Below are 24,010 nucleotides of genomic sequence, written 5' to 3' on the forward strand. Positions count from 1 at the left end.
AAAGAATGAACTACTTTTTTATCATATCAGGGAACATCTCTTCTTGAGCTGAACAACAGAGCCAAGAGTGCAATCAATACCCAAGCAAATGCTACAAATGTTGTTGTTTTTTTGATGCATCCAAAGCCTCTCTCTGCCCACCCCTACCCCAAAAAAGTAATAAAACTGGGCAGGCCAAATGAAAGCTGCAACATCATTAAACACAGATATCCAGATTACATCCTCTAACAATGTTATATGTTTCTTATCAGGGTTTCCATGCCTGTTGTGAAAAGACTGCATCAGTTGATTTTCTGCCTTTCAGGCAATCTGCAGCCAGGAAACTGAGAGGATAGTTAACATTTAGCACCGAGATGCGTGCAGCCAGTCATGGATGAAGACAAGTCTTATGACTTATAAAGAAAGGAGAAAAGAGCTTGCTATCTGGGATACAGGTAATTTGAGGCACCAAGAGGATGAGGCCCTTTGACCCCCTGTCCTGGGAGATCGAGACCAATCAGATCCCAAGCTTTTGATTTAAAAAGTCAAAAGGCAGAGGAATTTCATTCTCTGACCACAGACCTTCTGTTATCCCAAAGGTGTCTATGAAAAGGCCATCAGGACATAACGGCAACTCACGGGGAGTTCAATTAAGTGGTTCTGGCACTTCCTCTCAAGTCCAGTTGAAACACTTGCTTGCAGGATGGGGGACTTGGAATTGAAAGAGGCTCGAGCATTTGTTCTGTGAGAATCCAGGGTCAGGCTGTACCAAAGCTCACTATAGATTTCATCTAGGTGGAAAAGAAAGAAGAGTTTCAAATCTTCACTTATGGAATGCTATCCTTCAAACAGAAAAATGTCTATTCTCAGCAGAGTGTGAAGATTTCACTCTGTCAGGATGCACCCCCCACCTGCGCCAGCCCCATGTTTCTATGCAGAATTGCTTGATAAAGAATGGTGTCAACATTTCATCTTAATTTAATAATAATATTAAATAATCTGAGGACACAAAATGTGGCCAACTTGCAGACATTAAGCTAAATACAATTGGTGACAGATTATTTCCTTACTTTCATCCAATACCTACAAGAGAGAGGTGAGCCATGCTGTGAGTGAGGAAAATATTGGAATGAACAAATTAAATGAAGAGATAAAATAAGAAATAGTGGTAGCAGTTATCTGTTAGACTCTTCAGTGCAGGAGGTGGTATCTGGGAGATCCTCTCAGTGTGTATGGAAAAATGCTAGAAAAGGTACATCAGGGACACAGTGTTGGAAGCAGGAGGCCAATAAGAGGGCTATACCACATGCCTCTTTGCATATTTAAATCAGCCAAGAGTCTGCACTGCATGTGTCTGAGGGGTGCTGCTTGGTGTAGGACTCAGAAGGGCTACAGCATTTCCCATCACCTAGGTCATCCTGAGTGGTTTTTGAAACAGTGAAGCACACTTCGGCCATGCTAGTCACATACTCCTGAGATGTTGGCCTGTTCCACTGAAAGACTGAGGCGGGGATGGAAGGTGGGTGGAACATGATGGAGACCTTCACTTGCAGAACAGGACGAGACCTGGAAGCAAGGAGAAAAGGGGAAGATCATCCTCATTAAGATTCCCTGTGGTCAGGGAAATAGCATTCAACATGACCCAGCAGAAAGTCTGGCAGGCAACAATCTGAGCTGAGGACACATCACACAGCCACTGGCTTCACCCCCCCAATCCCTCAGAAGCATTTTCATACCACGTGGCAAGGGACCTCACCAGTGCCAACCTTACTATGCTCACTTCTTCCAGTGAATCAAACAATGCTTCCTCCAGCAGCAACGAGAGTGTTCAAACACTGGCTTTCAGCCAATACCCCCCTCCTCCAGCTTCATTGTTGTCTTGCTGGGTTTGTTTTTGCAGTGAGAAAGCCACCACAATAGATTTGCTCGTTTCAGAAGCAGAGGGCCTTGAGGTCTTGACTTCTGCAGGAGAGACTGAACCCAGGGGGCCAGGAGACAGGCTAAGCGAGAGGTTCTGCCAGTGGGAAACTGCCTGATTCATCACAGCTCAAGCATTCACACTGTAGGACCGTGATCCAGGGCGTCTACGGGAAGTAGAAAAAGTCAAGATGGTAGTAATAGCCACATGCTCAAAGCCTTGCCCCCTTCTTTTAAATATGTGTTTCCCATAAAAAAACAGGCAGGGCTTTGTTGACGTGGTTCGGCTGCCATCTTAACCATTTTTGCACCCCCTCAAGCCCCCTATTATTAGGACAGCATTTCCTCAATGTGGCAGTTCTTCATTAAGTTCATCAGCTCAACTGCAGAGTCAGATCCACAACAGGATGGAGAGGGACTGAGTCTCTCTGTCAGGGTAGACAAGGAATGTAAACACTCAACAAATACATAACTATAACCATGCCTTATAGAAAACATATCTTTTTACTCAGTATATAGGCCTGATAATGCACATTCAAGTGCTCAGAAGCACTGAGAGCTGTCTTCTCTCCTCACCTCATCAGAAAAACTCTTCCTTGTTGTCCCACAATGATGTCCTTCAGTCCATCCCCCGTAAGATCTGTTCCTCCACTGATAGCTTGGCCAAAATAAAAGAACCCTCCAGAAAACTTTTGTCCCTCAATGCGCTGTGGGAAGAGCAAGGAAGGTAAGCAAGGAAAAATGGGGGTGAGTCTTTGGTGCCTGAGGGCTCCTGTGATTAATCAAAGATGAAATTAATAATAAATGAGAAGACCAGGACGTTGACCTTGTTTTCTAAGAGACATATGGATACTCCAGTTATTTTGGATGACAAGTCCCAGGATCATTAACTACTGGTCATAATGTCTGGAGCTTGTGGGAGCTGTAGTCCCAATTATTGGGAGAAACTCAAACTAGGGAATTATTTGGGAAACTAATAGTGTAAAACAAAATCCAAACATTTCCTACAAAAGTCATGGGCAATTTTCTCTACTAGTATGCACTGTTAGGTTTCTCTCCTGGGTCATGTTAGGGCCTTTTTCCACCACTAAACTTTTCCCACTTTTACCTGAGCAGAAGCAGAGGTTGGGGAAAGTAGACAGGACAATAGTAATAAATTATTTTTTAATCCCCCAAATAGTCTCATCGTCCAAATATATGTTCTTGTTTGTTTCAAAAGGAGACTGATTTCATTCCATTAAAAAAAAAAGTGCAACACTATTTTACTAGGCAAAAAATGAAGAAAAATAAGGTGGGGAAATTAGCAATTGATGCCTGACATAAGCTGAAATACAGCTGAAATTCAAGCAACTATTTAAGAAGCAAAGGAAAAAGAACTCCTACAGAATAAGAAAGAAATGGGATGGATTGAATCCATTGGGGGAAACTCAGCCCAAGCCACCTCACAGAGTTGTTGTTGTGGGGAAAATAGGGGGCAGGAGTATTAAACATGTTCGCCATCTTGAGTTTCAATAGATGATAGATAGGTAGATGGGTAGATGGGTAGATAGGTAGGTAAGTAGATAGATAGATAGATAGATAGATAGATAGATAGATAGATAGATAGATAGATAATCATCATCTTCATCATCATCAATGACAAAGGCCATTTCTTCTTTAGAGATTCATTGTAATTATGGCCTCATCCAGCCATGGTTGTAGCAATACATAGCCTGGACATGTTACTATTAACTCCACACAGCAACGTTGCGGTGATGCTAGAAGACACAATGGCCATATCTACATGCCTCCTAACTCCTCCCTTCCAGTTGTCTGCTGTGGGTAGTGGCTGAAAGGCAGGTCATGTGGGGGTAGGAGGTGGGGGAGGATGACTCTTTGAAATCATATGTACTCAGCACTCTCCCTGCACATATGGGTAAGTGGTACAGGGTAAAGTCTTCCCAGTAAATCAGGAAGAAAGACCCCGGAGCATTCCCAGCACCTGGGTGTCCATCAGCCCATCCCTGTGGTTCCTTTTTTTTAATGACAACACAGAAAACACTGCAATGCATAAGGACATGGTTTTGAGGCTCTACAAAGAAGAAGTGAGCAAAGAATGGCAATTCTTGAGAGGAGTTGTGCAAAGGAACCTCTACCTCTTGAAATCTTGCTTCCAGAGGAGAAAGGGGGCCACTTGATCAAGCAAGGCCTGAGGCTCAGCTCACCTGAACATAAGAGGGCTTGATCGATGCCCTTTCCCCTGAAAATATATACACAGCTCCCGTATTCTCATTCTCCAAGGGAGCGCCAATAGCTACATCCGTCCATTTATCCCCAGTGATGTCACCCACTTCTGCAATGCTGGCCCCAAAGCGACCAAACATATGTCCTGGTTGTCCTTTCAAAGCTGTGTTGCCATCTGTACAAGAAAATGCTTCGTTCTGTAAAATGTAAGAAAGATACACTGGAATGCTGCAATCCAAAAGAAATAGTTTCCCAGATGGCAGCCCCCATGTCTCTCCACAAATTTCCTAAATGTTCTAGATTCTACTTCAATATATTTTATTAAACATCTCTGGACATATCTACATTATGATACTATTTTATTCCATCATGGACTGCCATAATTCCCCAAGGAATCCCCAAGGAATTCTGTAGTTTAGTGAAGATTCTGAACATCTAGCTTTTCCTCTCATTGCAGAAACCATCATTTCTAGGGTTCCCCAGAGAGAAGGAAATATGGTTCTCAACCCATTTGGGGTTTACTGTATAAATGGATCTTCAGGGTTTCACATCTCCTGACACATGTACAGTTTCGCTCTCTCTTTCAAAGCCCTGACAGAGCCTGCGTTTAAAACACAGTTTTCCTCACATGCAACAAGTGGAAGATTCCATTGCCAAATTAAAAGTTTATATGAAGTGTCACACTCATCTCAAATATAACATTGCAGTATTGGAGTTCAGCCTTCAAAAAATATTAAGAAATAGTAAAAGCAAAGGTTTCTCCTCAACCTGATCCATAAACTGAGAATTACTGAGGGGATATTGCAGATCATTGAAACTATACAGATATCCATCTTCAACCACCATTTATGGTCTGTTACATAGATCCAGAAGTCCCCCCTCCCCTCTTACCTTAAAAAGGCAGATGTGAACCCTTCCTCCTGCAATGGCATCATAGTACATGGGAGCTCCAACCAGAACCAAATCTGTGATTGAGTCTTGATTGAGGTCCACCGAGCATAGAGTTGCTCCAAAGTAAGAACCAACCTGTTGCATCAAATAACCACCTCTTAATTTCATTCTATTTTTAAAAAAAAATAGAGCAAGACAATCATTTTCATGTTTTATGTTCAAATTGCAGAAGCAGAGATGTTACTGCTTGATGCAAGGTATTATGTTTTTGTTGTTGAAGAATCTAATTTTTAGGACTGCAACAATATGTTGTGAAGCATATAGACACTATTGGGTACAGTTTCAGAAATGTAGGGCACTTCCAGATGGTTCTTTGCAACCCTCTAAAATCAACTGTTAGTGTTTGGCAGCTGAGCTGATTTGTTTCTGGCTCAGGGCAGTATAACCCAAAGCAAAGTATAATAATCTTTATCTTCTAACGATGAAGCTCTCTGCAAAGCTTGGGAGAAATTCTTTTTCCCATTAGCAGGAATTCTTGCCTCTTTTGAAAGAGGCCAACCAGCAGAATGATCAAAATCTCAATCTGAGGCCAAAAAGCAAGCTATGGAAAATATCTAGTGGCCTTGCCCAACCTGGTGGGTCCAGGTATTTTGGGATGCTAGTCCCATCGTCTCCTCGCAGCATGTCCATCCATGCTGGAATTGTAGAACTTTTATATCAACACATCTTGAAGTTATAAAGAGTAATCTAAGGAGACGTGCCAGGGAGACTTATTATCTATGGAGTATTCATCTATCAGACAAAACTTGTAAAGTGCATCTTACTTCTGTGTAATCACTGTAGCCTTCAGAGTGTGAAAGCTAGAAGAACCAAGGCCAGATGTAGAGAGAGACTGAGACCAGACAGGTGCATTACATAATAACATCTGAACATTATCAGCTGGCCCTTCCTCAGAGAAGCGATCCACTCTCCATCCATTGGGGCACACAGACAGGAGGAAGAGATGTAAGATTTGAACCTGAAGATATACGTGTATGTATTCAGCCTGTGCCCTTGAATCTCTGCCCAATAACCTTTAAGTTTGAGTAGTGGTCTGGGTGAAACCTGATGCAGAGTCTCCTTTAGAGACTTTATCCATGCTCTCAATTCTGTTGGAGCTCTTTTATCTCAGCTCATACCTGTTCTCCTACTACCTCCATCTTCAGCTGCCATTCCCTACTCAGGGCTTCATTCTCAAAGTAAACAACTTTGCCAATGTGATCATAGCGAGGGGCTCCCACTACCAGACCATTCCTCCCATTGAACTGGACAGACTGAGAAGAATAGCCTAAAGGGGAGAGGAAACAGCTAAAATAAGTCATATGATGATACAGGAACCTGGAAAACTTTCAGAAGCTCAGTCAAGCTTGGGATGCATTCATCTGGAGGACAATGTCTCAATTCAAAGACAAATTGAGTCTTTTTAAGGTATCCCATCTTACCCATAAAAAGTAAGGTTTGCCAAAACCCAGTTACTGACTGTTCCTTCATTGAAACTGCAGCTTTTACTTTCCAGATGCTTGAGGTTGTAGACAATAAAAAAGACAAGAAAGCTCATTATAACATCAAAGAGCAGAGGCTGCAAAACCCATCAAGTAACATTTCAGAATGGTGCTAAAATTAGAGAGAATTAGAGCGTCGTCTAGCAGGATCCCACATCTTTTGGGACTGGGGAATGCATTCAGAATTTTGACAGCACATTACAGGCATGTTCTCAAAAGAGTTGCCGTGATGGGCACGATCAATTGCAAAACATGCACCATATCTGAAGGCAAAATAGTGAACTTGCTTCCTACCATTGAATTAAATGGAAAAATGTAGTCTAACCTAAATGATCTCTGCTATTTTGTATATTCCAGAATAACAGAGATAATTTAAAGAGTCTAATTATGATAATTTCAGTAGAATCCCTTATTGGAAAGAGAGAGGTTTGCCAACAGGTGCAGTTGTCTCAGAGGGCAATGCATATTGATAGAACATGATGGAGGGTGGGAATTTGGAGTTTTATTTCTTACCAAGATATGAATTATTCATATCTTTGAAGTTGCTGGAGATATTAATAAATTGTGGGTCTCGGTTGCTGGTTTGATACAGAATCACCCCTCCAGACCAGTCGTAGGCTCCCACAGCTCCAAGGACAGGACCTTTCTAAATCACAGCAAAAAGTTAGAGTAGGAATATAGGCTCAATATTAAGATCAGCTGGAAAACATAAAAACAAACCTTAGCTTTAATAAAAGATTAAAAACTCGAACTTCAGCTGTTAACATATTGCATACCACCCCCTACTGTTGCAGGTTGGTATTACATCCATACTGCTTCCAGTATGAGGGAAGAAGGTGCTCCCTTGTTGGGTCTGTTGTCAAATGTAGCTGTAGGAGGTAAAAAGTCAAGATGGCAGCCACAACCATGTGACAGAAGTCCTGCCCCTTTATTATGTGCATGCAGGGCTTTAATTGTGTGTGCCACAACCATCTTGACTTCTGTTATCACCCTGTAGACCAGCATTTCTCAACCTTGGTGACTTTAAGATGTGTGGACTTCAACTTCCAGAATTCCCCAGCCAGCCTGGCTGGGGAATTCTGGAAGTTGAAGTCCACACATCTTAAAGTCACCAAGGTTGAGAAACACTGCTGTAGGCAACCCTATTATTATTCAGGCTCCCTTTGATGGGCTGGCTCTATCCATGCCAACAGTTGTCCTTAAGTCTGTGGGTAGTGGCAATTGGCATTGCATTCAGCATCTTAGGAATCTGCTTTCTGAGTTGTTCTTAAAGCCTGTTTCTGGTTTTCTTGATTGTTCATCTGTTACATTAGTATCCTAGCCTTCTTCCACAATGGTGATGCATATATCTTGCTTAAATCCAGCAAGGTTGCTGTTTCATATACTAACACAGGGGGATTAAGGAATACTTTTCCTGGCCTTCATTTCCCTGCATTACTCTCTCATGTACCTTTCTTCCAGGATAAACATTGAAAACTTTGGAAAAATATGCATTTTCAAAAGACAGTTCTGCAAACATCAGCTAAGCTATCTCTGGCCATTTCAGCAGCATAGTTTAATCTGGGTACAGGTCATTGTGAGCACTGTCCCAATACAGAATCTACTACTTTGTGCTGGGACTGAAATGACTCACCGGGATCAGCAGGGCACTTAACCCTTCCTGGGACATTTCCATCTGGAAGGAACTGCTACTCTGGAACTGGGTGCCTATGGGAAGATACAGTGACAGCAGGCAAACAGGACAGAATACCATCAGTAAGGTTACGGTAAAATTGCATCTTGTAATTCTTGCTTTAGTCAAGAAAACAAACAAATGGGTCATTGGACAAATCAACCCAGAGTCCTCACTCTAGGCACAAATGGCTAGGCTCAAACTATCCTACTTCGGACTCATTATGCAAAGACTGAGCTCTCTGCAGAAGTTTATAATGCTGGGAAAGGTAGAAGGAAAGAGAAGAAGAGGATGGCCAACCACACGGTTGTCTCAGTTACAGTAGCAATAGGTACATTGTTGGAAGACTTGGAGGACATGATGGGGACAGATCCTCCTACAGCAAATCTATCTATGTGGTTGCTAAGAACTGACATGAAACTAAAATGCTGAACCACCATCTTTTAAAACCCTCCCCAAAATAACTAAACCAATCGTTTTAAACCATAAATCATTTTAAATAAGATACAAATTCTCGCTATGCCAGCAGCTGATTCCTTCCAAGTTCCAGTTTTTCACAAAATTCACAACTTTTTCCATCAGGAATCAATTGGCTGAAGTTTAATCTCTTTTGTGTCTCATTTTGATTCATTCCCAGTATTCTCTACTGTTATCCAAAATAAGTGCCAGGGGAGAATTCATGTTCAGAGGGAATATGCCACTCCACCAGAAAATATTAGGGTAGGGATAATTAAGCGGTAGATGTAGTGGTTGAGGCATCAGCCTCGAAACCAGGAAACTGTGAGTTCTAATCCCGCCTGAGGCACGAAGCCAGCTGGGTGACCTTGGACCAGTCACTTTCTCTCAGCCCTAGGAAGAAGGCAATGGCAAACCACTTCTGAAAAACCTTGCCAAGAAAACTGCAGGGACTTGTCCAGGTAGTCTCTGAGAATCGGACACGACTGAACAGAAGAAAAAAAAAAAAAGATGCTTGTTATATCTCTACCTGAGTACCTGTTTTAGGACAGTCCCCAAATCAGAAGCTTGTTCAGATCAGTAATACACAAAAGCATAAGAAATGGATAAGCAATGGTGCAAGTGGATGATTCTCCCATTCTCAAAATTACACATCTTCCTTCAACCTCATTTCAGCAAAAACTTTGTACGTGAACCTGCCTCAAGAGGAAAGAGAGGAAATAGCAAAAGAGATGTTCCTGGTTTTTTGTTTTTTTTTTCCTTATAGCTCCAAGATTACCTTCAATGGCAAAGATTTTGTTCTGTAACTGGTCCTGGATGCTTTTCAAAGCGTTAAAATTATTTACTTTGAAAACATGTTCATCATCTGGCTCAGAAGCAATGTCTTTCAGTTCCTGTTGGACTTTGGTGGTTGAAAACGCACTGCCAACCTTAATGTGGGAAAAAAGAGAAGGGCATCTCAAAGTGTGCTCTCCAGGCCCCATGGCACTCGTATAAGTTTATGCCATGTAGTCATTGCATTTAACAAATATTCAGCATGGCAGAAAAATGATGGCAACTGAAAGTGATTTAACAGTCACTTTCTCTCTCCAAGAAATCTTGGAGGTTATATATACCATAACTATATGCATTATGATTCCCATGTTAGTTGCATGAAGTCCTAACACTGAAATCTAAAGCAAAATCAGTATAAATGAATAATATAGGGAATTCTGGGAGTTGAAGTCCACTCATCTTAAAGTGGCCAAGTTTGGACAACACTGATATAGGTAGAAAGTAATATGCTTTTAATAAAAAAGAATTCATTGTGCTGAAAGACACACATACAAACAAGTTTGAATTTTTTTCTACTTTCTGAATTTCTTAACTTGGGGCTGGGATGGAGAAGATAAAAGGACCTGAGGACCCCACCCCAACCCTAAATTATACACAACTGAAATCAGCTGCTGGTTCTTCAAAGGTCTCAGAGGACCGCTAGGTCTTTTCAAGTAAAAAAATCTCAGTGTTCACAGTTCAGAAGAACTGTTGTTAGTTGTTGGTGTGGGTGTGAGGAGAAGAACAAGTCCTACAGCCAGAAAAATAAAAAGAGGAATCAAATAAATATTTTTGTTTTTAAATCTCCCAGATTCAGAACTTCCAAATTTCAGAATTTAGAATATTAAATTTCAAAATTAATGCCTCTGTAGAAAGAGTTACCTATTTACTTTAGACAAGGAATTTCTGCTGATTGCCAGACAAGCAGAACATTGCATGGGAAAAAGAAAGTGAATTAAATTCTACTCATTTCTGGCCTGTTCTCTTACAATGTCAGATATTTTTAAGCATTGAAGGTGACTCAGAACCAAACCACATGTTATTTTTCATACTTCATGTAAAAAAACAAAAACAAAAAACCAGGCTTTTGGCAGCATCTGGCCATCATTCAGAAGCTAAGCAGGGTCAGGCCTGGTTAGTTCTTAAGATGGGAGAGCATTAGGAATCTCACTGCTGTAGCTAGACTGGGAAGTTGAATTCCCTCCACCACCACCACAAACTGGCTTCATCAAACTCTAAAAACATAGAGAGGTAAATGTGGAGTTTTGCCTTCCCAGGAGCAGGGAGTGGGGGGGATCCAGGAGTTCCTAGAACTGACTGATAGACAGTACAGACAGATACATATGCACAGAATCATTCACAAAACGTGTAGACAAGTAAGCTGTTTCTGAATGAGTTGCCTGAAATACAAAAGCACACCCATCCTTGGAAGGGTAGGATTTCTCTATTTTTACACAGTGCTACTGGTTTCGTCCTTATTGGGCCAGAATCCTATAGAATAACATCTGGCTACCTGAATGTGACCATTCACAGTAAGGATGAAGCTGGTAATGTGATACCTCTTGGTGGTCAATGTAACTGAAATACAAAACGAATCGTATTTTGTCACTGGGGCTCCTTAGAAGATCTCACCCCAATAGCATAACGGATGATCCCAGCTTGCTCAGCCTCTGGTATCACCTGCCAATACTGAGCAGGGTCATTCTTCTTGCTTCCATCGGTTATCACAATAAGGATCTTTGCAGCCCCGTTCCGGGATCCTTTTTCTGGGATAAACAGTTCCCTCCTTGAGAAGAAAGGGGAAGGAAGAGAGAACTGTGATTCAGTTTCTGTAATATTTTCCAAGAATACTGACCAGTGGAAAGGAGGGAAAGGAAAAGAAAGGAGAGAGAGAAGGAGAGGGAAGACTATGAGAAGAAACCGGAAGGAGAAAGCAAGGATTTTCAGTGGGAGGGAAGGCTCCGAGGGACAGAACATACACAACTTTGCGGATGGCTGTGGCTGTTTTGGTCCATCCGTGCAACTGCTTCACTTCCATTACAAGGCGTGCGGGGTCTTGACTGTTGAAATTAAAATGTTCCTTGAAGTTCCCTGAAAACTGCATGAGAGCAAACTGGTGCAAGAAAAGAAGCATATGGTTAGTATGTCGTGTTCTGCATGGGGGTCACTCGAAAGGATAACGGGGGAATGGAAACATACTGTTTTGGAACACTTTTCTTTTGAAGTTCTCAACTGTGGCAGGTCTATTCAGGCCATAGGCAAACTTAGTCAACTTTTCCAAAATCCAAACTTGAAAAGCCAAATTTAGACATAAACAGAAGCATAAGAGGATCCTTTTGAAAAGAACATGCCTTCTTGATGCTTTTTCATAAAGGAAATTATATTGACTGGTTGAACTCAGTACGTCCTCTGCTTGCTATTCTAAGCACTTGTCATCTGAGGTTTTAAAAAATTAATTTCATGATTATTGTGAGTAAATGTCACTTTAAACCTGACTGAAGCCCCAATGTTTGTACTATAAATGGTATAAATATATTGGGTTTTTTCCAGTGCTTCCCAGAATAGCCAGAGATGATTGCCTAAGCAGTAAAGACTCAGAGGGGCCTAGCAGACCTTTGCTTGAGTCACTGTTACTCAAACCAGCACCTGGGATATCCTTATCTTGAATGCACCCAGGCCAGAACATCATTGGTGAAGTACAACTCCCCCAAACTCTTATTTAAGGAAGATGTCAACATCTGATCATGAATAAAAATAGTAATCTACTACTATACAATCTATCTTCTATCTAATCTCCATGCTTAACAGTTTTCTGAGTGACTTTCCCAGCATTCTAATCTGAACTCTGCCATTGATCATCCATCCATCCTTCTTCCTGTTCCAGAAGCTTAAGTAGACAATTTTAGCTTCTTAATGGATGTATATGCATTATGCAGGGCTTAAGGATATGCAGAATAATCACAAATAAGAAGAAAGGATCTAGCGTTGCTGGGAAAGTATATTGGCCCATTGAGCATTTCTATTTTGACTTCCAAGCCACTCTGCAGGATCTCAATACCACACAGGATGTCTATTGGGGGAGGGGGGGAGGGGAGGTTCAAAAAAGCTGGAATGGCAGCCACAACACATGCAAAATCCTACCCCTTGTGTATACATGCATTGCATATGCACCACACTTACAAAAGGGGGAGGATTTCAACAGGGTCGTCATGACCCCCATCTTGATTTTTTCAACCTTCCCCCATGGATCTTTTCTACCATGTGCTGTTTGACTTTTTATATCCTGGAGAACGAACCTGCAATATTCTTCATGCAAAATATACACTTGGCCACAGAGCAGATGTTCGGTTTCTATGTGGATTTAACAATTGAGCAATCATTAACAGAAGACTAATATCCTGCAGAGGCAGAACATCTGGAGGAGGGTATCAAAACTGGCAAGAGGATGGATGGAATGTTGCGATGCAAACATTCCAAAGGGGGCGGGGCTTGCACTGTGCATTCCGTCCACCATTTTACCTTAACCCTTTCATTTAATAGTATTAACAACAGAAAATGTTGCTAGCAGCCACTGCAAATGACAGGGGCACAAATGGAACAAGTGATACTTTGATAGCAGTGGATTGGGACATGACTTGGCCCAGATCACTGGAGAATTGGGCAAGGTGGACCTGCAGCGTGGCCCTCCTCCATGTCCATTACCTGTGTATCTCTGCCAGAGAGATTCTCGATGACCTCAGAAACAAATTTCTTCATTGTTTCAAAATCTTTTTTCTGGATGCTGCTAGAGCCATCAATCAGGAAGACAATGTCAGTTGTATGAGGGGTGCATTCTGATGGAAGATATATATAGAGAGAAGCACAAATACATTTATATGACCCATCGTGCTACTCCCTTTCTAGGCCCATCAATATCAGCCTCCATTACCCAACATGGTGGTGGTCAGTTAAAGCTTTCACATAACACCTTTTATTAAGAGAAGGAAAGAACAGACTTAGTTACCAACCTTAATCATATCCATGCCCGATGCAGCAGTCCCTACTAATTGTAAAACCAAAACTGATCTACTTTGGCACATTTTGGCTGATATGCCCCAGGTACAATCCAAGTCCAGATTTATCCATGCATACTCACACCATTAGAATCTTTAATCTAGAGATTATTTTGGAAGCCACCATATTCACATGGCATCAGTGAGGAAGTCCATGCTGTGTCACGGTTTCTTCAGGAATCACATTTGGGGGCTATTTAGAAATGTGGACTCCTCATGCTATTTTATATGCTTAGTTTCCCATTATTTATTATTAAGTGCAGTGGTTTACATGAGAATAATTAAATGGCTTAATATGACACAAATTATCTGTTGAAAAATACACAGGAGATGTATGTTTTCATGGGCTTTTTTGTTTTCCTCCTTTCTACCTGTTTGTGAGGGCTAATAGAACTTACATAAAATAGAATTTGAACAGAGGGAGAGACATCACTAGGGAACAATGAGTTTCTCAAGGAGAAAAGGAATTTAAAAGAGGAATCTACATTTACAGTGCATATATTCAGTTCTGTTTTGCTTAGATAATAGAGCTTTATTCCTGTTTCCTATTGCCAATGTTTCTTTGGTTTCTCCAAAACATGAAATCAAAGGTATACAAGAGTGCAGAGCATTTGTAGCATTGTCTCTTTCAAATTGGAGAGAATAAACATGATTAAAATAAGCTGTCGTCCATCTCTGTTTCCACATCTGGGAAGAGGAATATCACACCCTCCATCATCCACAGACTTCATATGAAATGGTCAGGAATGAGGTACAATATCCTTCCTTCCTTCCTTCCTTCCTTCCTTCCTTCCTTCCTTCCTTCCTTCCTTCCTTCCTTCCTTCCTTCCTTCCTTCCTTCCTCCCTCCCTCCCCTCCCCTCCCCTCCCCTCCCCTCCCCTCCCCTCCAGATCTTACCTGGCAATGATTCTGGAAAGTGTTCCTTTTCCTGCAGATTTTGGTCCAACAGAAAACAATATCCATTTATGTACATATTTTTCCCACAGGCCCGGTGCACAGTGGGGCCACACACCTTAAATAAACAGAGATAGAAATTGTGAAGACAAGGTGGAAACCAAATTCTCCATACTTGGACTCTCAAGGGCAGGGCAGGGGCAAGCAGAGGTATTTTGCTGCTTGAGGCAAAATAGGAAGTGGCAACCCTTTTGCCCTCCTAAAGCTAGTTTGGTTATTTTGGCACCTGATGCAGACAATCAGAGCTTCTCCTTGGCAATAGATATTCAACAACTATAAGTTAAACAGTTATTTCTGTCCTGTTCTAATATTCTAAACCAAGGCACATCTGGCCAGTTTAAAAGGCTATCCTCCAGTCCACAAGGTGATACCATGTATGGTGATATGCATTTGTTCTGTCCGCGTAACTGGTCTCAACTTGGCCTTGGCAAAGAGGACAGGTGGGGTCCTAACAGTTTATGGTAAGGCAAGTTCAGGTACAAAGTTAAGTGGGAAGATTTCTTGCTAGTGGGGGAAGCATCCACCAGCCACTCCCTGGCTATGGGCAAGGGATGAAGGAAGAGCGTATTGTACGGAAGTTTCCATAAAGAATTGTTTGAGCCGAAATGTGGGGGACACGTGGATATGTTAGACCAGGGACACTCATGGGCCCAAAATTCCAGTGTTAACAAATATATTTTACAGATATAAAAATTGGAGAGAGAGAGAGAGAGAATGAGAGAGAGGGAGAAAAATATGTTCCCAAGTCAAGCTTGATTCCTGGCAAATTCATTTTCTTGGCAACATCAGAAGTGTCTTCTTCCAGGGTATTTGGTCTTTGCAATCGAGCCTACAGCCAAACTCTCAGTGGGGCAATGCCTTTGTGTCTGATGGCATGTCACAGGCATGGCCAAAGTCAACAAAATACCAAGTCAGCCCTTGATTCATTATCTGAGAAACTACATTAATTCTACTTTTAGCTCTGCTTTCTGTTTCTAAACTATTGCTTTCTCTCTTATTTTGACATTACGAATAAAGTTTTAGGGGTTTTTTTTAAAGCTTTCTTTAACGGTATGTCGTTTTAACATCTCTTTCCTTGCCAAAAGGCAACTTAAAAATAATACTGTAATAATTCCTGAGCTAGAATTTTATTATTGTTATCCTGGGTTTAAAACACAACGCTTCTGTAAATAGAGAAAGGGACATTTTCATTGTGGACGCCTACTGGTGGAAATACTTTCTGCAAGGGACAATAAGCTTTCACAGTTGTGAATCTTGAAATTTTTGGGTGTTGGGCAAAATAACTTTTAGCTGGTGCTTTGCTTTTAGGTAAAATTTAAAAGCCATCACTATCTTGTGAAATGTATCTTTTGTTAGCTGTCTTGATAGTATTTACCTTTAAGGGCCCAGTGTCAATATTATCTTCCTTCCTTCCTTCCTTCCTTCCTTCCTTCCTTCCTTCCTTCCTTCCTTCCTTCCTTCCTTCCTTCCTTCCTTCCTTCCTTCCTATAAGGCACTCAAGGCATTTAACACTTCTGCTCCCCTCCAAATAATATAAAAACAGTAGCTAAAATCTTCATATTCATCCAACTTAAACAGCCTAGCTGAAAATGTCTTCACTTATTTATATATTAAACACCAGCGAAGGTAAAAAATAGTTAATTGGCAAAACAGGTCAAAGGCAGGCAGACAGGGAAAGAAACAGATAAGAAAACAGGCAGTAATTCACATCATCTATATATCTCTGTATCTACTGTATATAGCAAAAGGCACAGACTTCTTCAGAGCCTTTGGAAACAATACTATGGGTAATTAGCATGTACAAACCCAAAGGGAATGGCCTCTGGTTATTCCAGCTTTAACCCTTTAATGTCTATAACAGTAGCAGTGATGGAAAGGAAGACACCAAGAGTTTCCCTTCGATATTCTGCACCATTAAAGAAACAACCAAGTGGAAAGAATGATGCATACAAGTTCATTTCACAGTTTGGGAGCAGTGTGTATTGATATACCTACCAGGACTTGATCATTCTGGGCAACCAAAGACAAACCAAGGGACATATTGAACGCGTCTCTTGGTCCTGCAAGAAATATACACTGTAGTGATGAAGATGATACAGTTTGCCAGTATATTTGGTGCTTCGTTCAGCACAAATCCCTATCTGCTAGAATTTAAAAAATATCCAGGAAGGACTGCAAATAATTCATTTCTACAATCCTGAACCTTGTGTAGCTCAGCCAAAGCTTAATGTCTTTGCTGTAACTAGGCTCAGCTCCTGACCATAATGTGCCACCCTTTCTGGAACTGGTCTCACCCTCTATTCTTCTGAATTTCCAATCAGATGGAATTTCTTTCCTTTGAAAGACACCCAGGAATGTTCCTCTGTGCCCAGTTCCTTCTCCAGTCCTTGCAAAGGGGCAGAACTCCAATTCCCAACCTAACTCTTTCCCTTGAGCACAAGGTTCCATCCAGATAGGAAACCGAGGGGGTCTTCAAACCTACTTTGGATGCTAATCTCTTTACAGTCACCAAAAGGGTAGGTGCACTGGTAGAATTTGCCCATTTCGTTCACCTGTCCTGTCTCGAATGGGGCCCCAATGAGCACCCTGGGGGGAGAGAACAGAAGGATGATTAATATTTGCACAACTCCTTCAACATTGTTGGTTCTTGACGATGCAAGATATACAAGATTAGTGGTCTTTAGCAAATGGATCACAAAGAGAGAAGCCAATAGGGCAGTGTTTCTCAACCTTGGCCACTTGAAGATGTGTGGACTTCAACTCCCAGAATTCCCCAGCCAGCATGGGAATTTCTGGGAATTGAAGTCCGCACGTCTTCAAGTGGCCAAGGTTGAGAAACACTGCCATAGGATGATATTGATGTATTGTCAAAAATATGCAGAAAATATTATGTTGATCTGGGGTAAAACTATGCTAGATAGGTCATAGATAGATAGAGATGATAAACAGTTGATAGATAGAGATAGATGATAGATAATGGAGAGAGAGAGATGCAGATTTAGAAATAATTCTGTAACATAAATAGAAATGCAAAGATTTTCATAGCCACTATTTTATTGATGAAATGACTTCTGGGAATTGCCAAGTGAGTCAATGAACGTGCACTAGTGTTTCACTAACTCTAAGGTCAGATTCTTCAGAGCAGATCTGAAACTTAACTCAGCATGAATGTTATGTCTTAATATACGGCTTCTGTTCGACAAAGAGGAATGTCCACAACCAATCCCTGACCATCACCGAGACAATATTTAATAGCCTCTTCCTTACTTAAATTATTTGGAACTTTATGAATTTGCTCCTCTGTGATATTGCACCAGAATGCTGATATTCTCCAGGTTCATTTTATGAATTGGCCTTTGGGATAGGTGTAAAACTAAAGCTGTGTTTTTTTAACCTAATGCTCCTTTGGTGTACTTTAATTTAAAATTAATTCTACATCAGTCTAGCCATCTGATGAAGTTGGCTGCAGCTCACAAAAGCTTAGGACTTTTAATAAATGTGTTAGTTGGAATAGGTGCTACCAGACCCCTGATTTTTCGCCATCCTGGGCTGAATTTCTCTATAGCCGCTGGAACATTGCTGGCATCAGGGAACAGCACTGGAGGAATAGCAAAATAATGTAGGGTTTTCAGCCTCCAGAAGCAGAAATAAATATTACAGGCAGGGAAAAAGGAAGTGTAGAAAATGAGAGTTAGATCAAGACATCCTGAGCTTTGGAGTGGGTGTAAAAACCAAATCAAAAATCAGTTTTCTCTTACTTATTCCTGTTCTGGGCAACACTTATCCCAAAACTCTGACTTTGCCCTTGGAAGATCGTTGGTGTCTCCACATCCACACTGAATCCATAGCACCACGGCACCAACACTGTTGGAGACAAAGAGACTGTCACTTAGCTCTTAAGTCCCACATTTGTCCTTCCCGAGATGATGAGGACACATACACAAGTTGCTGTTCCTCAAGGTTCAGTTAGAGGCATCGTGCCAGAAATCTCCTTTATCACCTTTGTCTTTTGCTGTCACCATTAAAGCTCTTTTCTGCTTTAGAAAACCAAGAAGTCTCTAAAGCAGTGTTTTTCAACCTTGGCAACTTTAAGACGTGTGGACTTCAACTCCCAGAATTCCCCAGCCAGCACGCTGGCTGGGGAATTCTGGGAGTTGAAGTCCACACGTCTTAAAGTTGCCAAGGTTGAAAAACATTCTTCTGAAATAACAACTGGGGGAAACCTATAGAATAACACCAACACTTGGTTAACAGAGTGGCCAAATTGACTTTAATTAACTAACTTTAAATTGTTCTTAAAACAGGTTTGCTTACATCTACAAGGCATCTTTATTCTGTCACCACTAGTCTACCCCAGCAGCAAAAATATTCCTAATTCTGCCACCTTGACGGGGGGAGATAATCCCAGGCCAGGACTCTGAGCCTCCTCAAACCCATCTTTCCAGCCCATCATATCCCTTTCCTCCAGTTCCCTCTTCCTGCTGGAATATAGCCTGGGAAGAAATGCCCTGCATTGCCATCCTTTGATTGGCAGCTCCATCCCCCACCCCACCCCCCATCATCACAGTAGTCAAGATAAAGGCATCTCAGGGCATGTGCAAACTGCCTTTCTCACATGCAGCTAAAAGTAGTTGAACAGGAGGCAAATTCCAAGGAAAATATTCCTATTCAGATTGGTTTGCTAAAAATCAATGCATGTCCTTAAAAATACCTCCGAGAAATAAGAAGAGCTCTGAAGGATCAGTTAAAGATTGAGCAAGTCTAGCATCCCCCTTTTCAGAACAAACCATACATACTGGGAGTCAACAACTTGTGTGTGGACTTCCAATATGTGTATGGTTGACTGTTCTTCTTGGAAGTCCACAAGCAAGACGCAAGGACAAGAGGACCTTCCCGTGAGTGTTCTCCAGAGATGAGCATTCAGAAACCAGCCGCCACTAATTCAGGCAAGAGCAGTTATCACAGTTAGTAGCCTTCAATAACTTTGTTCTCCATGAATTTACCTAATCTCCTTTCAACCTCCCAGGCCCTTATTCCACACAATGGAAGGGAGCCCATAACACGCCCCATTTTCAGAAGTTGCAGAAAAGCCAATATCTGCATTTATTGCTGACTGGAAACCCCTTATGGACTTTTTGCATGAAACAGAAAAAAATGAACGTATGATTTATGGTTTGATGATTAGACAGAATAGATTATAGAAAGAAGAGAGTCATGTTGTAATCACAGACTAAGAGATAAACTTATAATTGTACTTATAACTGCTGTAAAGAAGATTAGAAGCCACGTCATTGTACTTTTTTTCTTTATTTTCTCTATTTCTTTTACTTCTTCTTTTACTTTTTAAACACTTTTAGTTTTCTTTCTGATTTCTTCCTTTTCTTTTTTCTTCTTACTTTTTAAAACTATCTTCCTTCCTTCCTTCCTTCCTTCCTTCCTTCCTTCCTTCCTTCCTTCCTTCCTTCCTTCCTTCCTTCCTTCCTTCCTTTTGCCTAGCATGAATCTCCAGCCATTCATTTTCACTGGAAGAATTCTGAGGGGAAACAATGTCTATTCATTTTCTTCAGTCATGAAGAATTTTACACACTCCTATCCCATCCTCTCTTACTTAGATTTGTTTTAAATAATCAGAACCATGAATAGTGACCGTTTTGATGCCTACTCCCTTTTCTAATCAGCTTCTTTCAAAGCAAGTAAAAACTGATAGTTTTCACAACAAAGAGTTAGGAAATCAGGTTCCTTAAGGAGCAATGTTTTTGAATGCTAATAAATGACTTGGGGAAGCTTTAGCTAGAAAGTACGGGTACAATTTTTAAAAATTACGAAGTGTACCCTATTCTTGTCTTAATGTTACCCATTTCATGTTTCTGCTCCCTTGGCTGGATGTGGCATCGTGATTTTCCCCTTTGATAGGGAGAAGCAAAGAAGGTTATTATAAATTGCTTTGCCCTGTGGCATTGTTAGCACAGGGAGGTGTGTTTGTGAAGCTGGTGGTGGAGTTGCAAGGCAAGTCCATTTGTCCCCGACAAAGCAGCTAGTCAATTTGAAAGGAGTAGGAGCAGATAATCTTTTAAACGGCAATTTTAGCAAAGGGGAAATGCTCACTTTGTGGTTGAAAGTTGCTGTGGTGTCAGCTGAACTTTACAAGTCAATAACACACTTTACTTTTAGGATCTTGATTAGGGCAAAGAAGTCAGCTTGTTAGATAGGGATGGGGGTCCCCAAACTAAATTCCCTTGCTCAGGTCACTCACCTGTGCCCAGGTAGAAAAGCATTGATGGAAGATCCATGCCGGGAAAGGTAAGAATTTAGTCTTGTAGTCAGGTTAGTTCCCAAGGAAAGAAAGATCAGAAAAACACTGAGGCTGCCTTGTGGGGAATCTGCAGTTGGGGCTAATCAGAAAGGGGTTTTATTTTCATGCTGAGAAGAAAGTCCAGCCCTCATGGGATGGAGAAGGGGTGGGAGTAGGTACTAAACAGGCTGAGAAGCCGAGAAGTGCTAGAGGAGGTGGAGTAAAAGAGACAAAAGATCACTGCCAAAACTAGGTATAGAATTAATGCAACTAAATTAAAACAGGACCAAAGTTTTTCTTCTTCCTCTGTCCCCTGCTTTCTGTTCCCCCTCTGTTTCCTGCCCCCAAAGACCTATCTCACATCAAAAATCAGTTTTTGATTTACAAAGGCATAGATGTGCTTTGTTTGGGTTGTTTCAGTTGAAATAAAAACAATGAAAAGTCCAGGAACATCTTAAAGATTAACAGGTTTCATGACGTAAGATTTCCTGCACAGCATCCGGGCAGGCAGTGAAAATGTCAGGGATAGGTAACAATCAGGCTACCAGATTGGAGCTGCAAAACTCTGCTTGTTCACTAGATGGCAACAAAGTGATAGATAAAACTATAACTCTTTACTGCCATCTAGTGGGCAATCTGAGATTTGCAGTCCATGTCATGCTCTTTGTTGTTGTTGTTGTTTAGTCGTTAAGTCGTGTCCAACTCTTCGTGACCCCATGAACCATATTGCGCCAGGCCTTCCGGTCCTTCACTGCCTCCCTGAGTGCTTATTTTTAATTTTTTAGCTGATTTTTATGACCACTCATCTTAACCAAGTAACTCAGGGCAGCTAAACACGAATATAAGTAACAAGGGAATACAAAATTTAAAAGTGAGTGAAAATCTTCACAAAACTGTCTCAAAATACAGAGCAGAACACAGATCACTCCCATGTTGCTCTTCTAACCAGCAGAATCATAAACCAGGGTTTATTCTTGGCTTCTCATTTTGCATTTCTAAGTAGGAGCAAGCATAGTTCCTGATATGAAGGTAGCATTATACAAACCATAAATAACAGTTTCCTGGTTTTTAGCTAGTCTTTCTAGAAGAATACATCAAGAAAAACCAATTAACAGTTTGTGTGAGAATGTTTTATCATTCCTTATATAGTAAACCAGAATCTGAAAGAATCCCAGCTAACAAACGATGTGGGAATAATTTAATGAGATGGCTCTTGATTTGTTTGCCACCAAAGACAACATTTAAAAATGCTGGATATACTGAGCATCAGAATAAATCTCTATTTCTTAATGCTAGTTTGCATTTTGCTTCCTCTTTTTGGCTTCTTCACATAGTTGGGCTGCCTCTTATGTTCCATTTGCTAATTATAAGCAGAATATTTGAATGCAGGTGCACAATTTGATATACCATAGAGGAAAAGAGCTGCATACATTTTATCCATAACTTCTGATGTAGTCAATGTTAGTTTTTATGGGGCACAAGATTCTTTGTAATTTTGCACCAGGTACCCCAGGGGCACCTCTGCTTTTAGGAAGAATAATACCATTGCCTCAGAAAGCAGATTTCAGCTGTAGCAAAAAGCAACAATTATTAGGCTTTTATTAGGCTTTTAAAGCAACAATTATTAGGCTTTTTTTTATTAAGCAACAAGTATTAACCTTTTTTTTTTTTTACTGCAAGGTGCTGACATGCTACATACTTGGATATTATTTCTTGTTATGGTAAACCACAGACGTGCTATTTGCACTGTTTTCTAAAATGACTCAAGTTGGTCTACAGGCAAAGGGCAATGGACTCTAGGGGTGATCTCAGTAGTGCAGAATTGACATAGGAAGACCTTCCTCATTTTGTACTGGTGACCTCTGGACTACTATATACAATACCTTTCCAGAAAGATATTGAAAGATTAGAGACACTTCAGACAACAGCAAATATTGCATGATACTGTACAGGGACTTGAAGACATGTCCTGTCAGGATAGGCTGAAGGAATGAGGTATGTTCAGTCTGGAGGAAAGAAGATTGAGGGGAGACATGATTGCTGTGTTCAGGTACATAAAGGGAATTTACAGGAAAGGTGGCCCAGAATGATTTCTCATGGCCACAGAAACTAGAACCAGAAGTAATTATTATAAGTTGCAGTTACCTAGATTTCATTTAAATATAAGGAAAACTTCCTGACAGCAAGATCTGTACAACATTAAAACACCAACATTAAAACAGTCCAACTACAGAGATTGTGGGTTTTCCATCTCTGGAGGGCGTTTAAAGAAGAGGCTGGACATCAGCCTCTCATGGATGGTTCAGTTGGTTTTCCTACACATTGCAGAAAGTTGGATTAGGTCATCCTTCTGATCCCTTCCAAGTCCACCTAGTTCTAGGATTCTATGACTTTATGGCCTCCTGTTATAACTTCTATTCTACTCCATCTACAAAAGTATTAATGGAACAAATAGAAAATAGAAGGATTTTGTATTCCCTTGCCCCTGTCCTTCTCAGCAGCTGAGGTGCAAAACCTTATCTCCTGAGCCTTGCAGAAGTCCAAAAGGTCTGTCATCCAAAGGAAGAATGTAGCTCCTATTGCATCAAGGATGCTCACTCAATTCAGAATTTTCTACCATAGAAGCGCAGAATGAATGAGTTGGAAGGGACTTTATAACGTGTCTAGTCCAATTCACTGCTCAGTGGTGCAAATCCACTAAGCCATCCCCAACAGGTGGGCATCCCACCCCCATTTGAAAAGAGGAATCCATCACTGTTCCACGCAGGCTGTTCCACTGCTTAATCCTAAGCCTAACCTCAGAGTAAATTCCCCTTAACAATCAGTCTGAGTCTTCTCTCTTTTAATTTCAATCCATTGGTCCTTGCCTTGCCTTAGGTTTCTAAGAGGTCTGCTCTGCTCCTAGCTGAGCTCTCAGTGGCTGTTATCTGCAGAGAGCTCAGCTAGTCAGCCAGTAGAAGTAGGTACTTTTGGACCTACTTGTTTATCTAGATCAATATAATTGCATCATATATATTTATTTAATCAATGTATATGCCTCTTCAGTTGCCAGCAGCTTTAGGCAATATACAGCAATGTGATGAATACAATTTAAAACAACAAAGAGAGAACAATAAAATAATTATAAATTTTCAGGCCCTGGTTCTGGACTAACCCAAAGCAGTTCAAAGTCACTCTGAATGATTAGTCATGTAGACAGAACAAATGGCTTTATAGGGAG

General features: G+C 41.0%; 1 protein-coding gene across 1 annotated transcript in view; it reads right to left on the reverse strand.

Moving 5' to 3' along the window:
- The window catches only part of LOC112541586 (integrin alpha-X-like), a 32,832-nt gene extending 11,965 nt beyond the window's left edge, over positions 1-20,867 (reverse strand). Inside the window, exons 1-17 of the mRNA XM_088142584.1 lie at positions 20,752-20,867; positions 18,257-18,362; positions 16,981-17,084; positions 16,494-16,558; positions 14,442-14,556; positions 13,195-13,325; positions 11,472-11,605; positions 11,125-11,278; positions 9,458-9,608; positions 8,185-8,258; positions 7,065-7,197; positions 6,189-6,337; positions 4,980-5,145; positions 4,101-4,294; positions 2,473-2,603; positions 1,388-1,545; positions 619-770 (exon numbers count right to left, since the gene is read on the reverse strand). Coding sequence (XP_087998710.1) covers positions 619-770; positions 1,388-1,545; positions 2,473-2,603; positions 4,101-4,294; positions 4,980-5,145; positions 6,189-6,337; positions 7,065-7,197; positions 8,185-8,258; positions 9,458-9,608; positions 11,125-11,278; positions 11,472-11,605; positions 13,195-13,325; positions 14,442-14,556; positions 16,494-16,558; positions 16,981-17,084; positions 18,257-18,362; positions 20,752-20,788 — 2,154 coding nt within the window. The 5' untranslated portion in view covers positions 20,789-20,867. The remainder of the gene's footprint in view (positions 1-618; positions 771-1,387; positions 1,546-2,472; positions 2,604-4,100; positions 4,295-4,979; positions 5,146-6,188; positions 6,338-7,064; positions 7,198-8,184; positions 8,259-9,457; positions 9,609-11,124; positions 11,279-11,471; positions 11,606-13,194; positions 13,326-14,441; positions 14,557-16,493; positions 16,559-16,980; positions 17,085-18,256; positions 18,363-20,751) is intronic.
- Between the last annotated feature and the right edge of the window lie 3,143 nt (positions 20,868-24,010).

Source organism: Python bivittatus, unplaced genomic scaffold (genome assembly GCF_059951505.1).
Source record: "Python bivittatus isolate LINGU-HERP-01145 unplaced genomic scaffold, Pbiv_v1 ctg000440_np1212, whole genome shotgun sequence".
NCBI classification, from domain to species: domain Eukaryota; kingdom Metazoa; phylum Chordata; class Lepidosauria; order Squamata; family Pythonidae; genus Python; species Python bivittatus.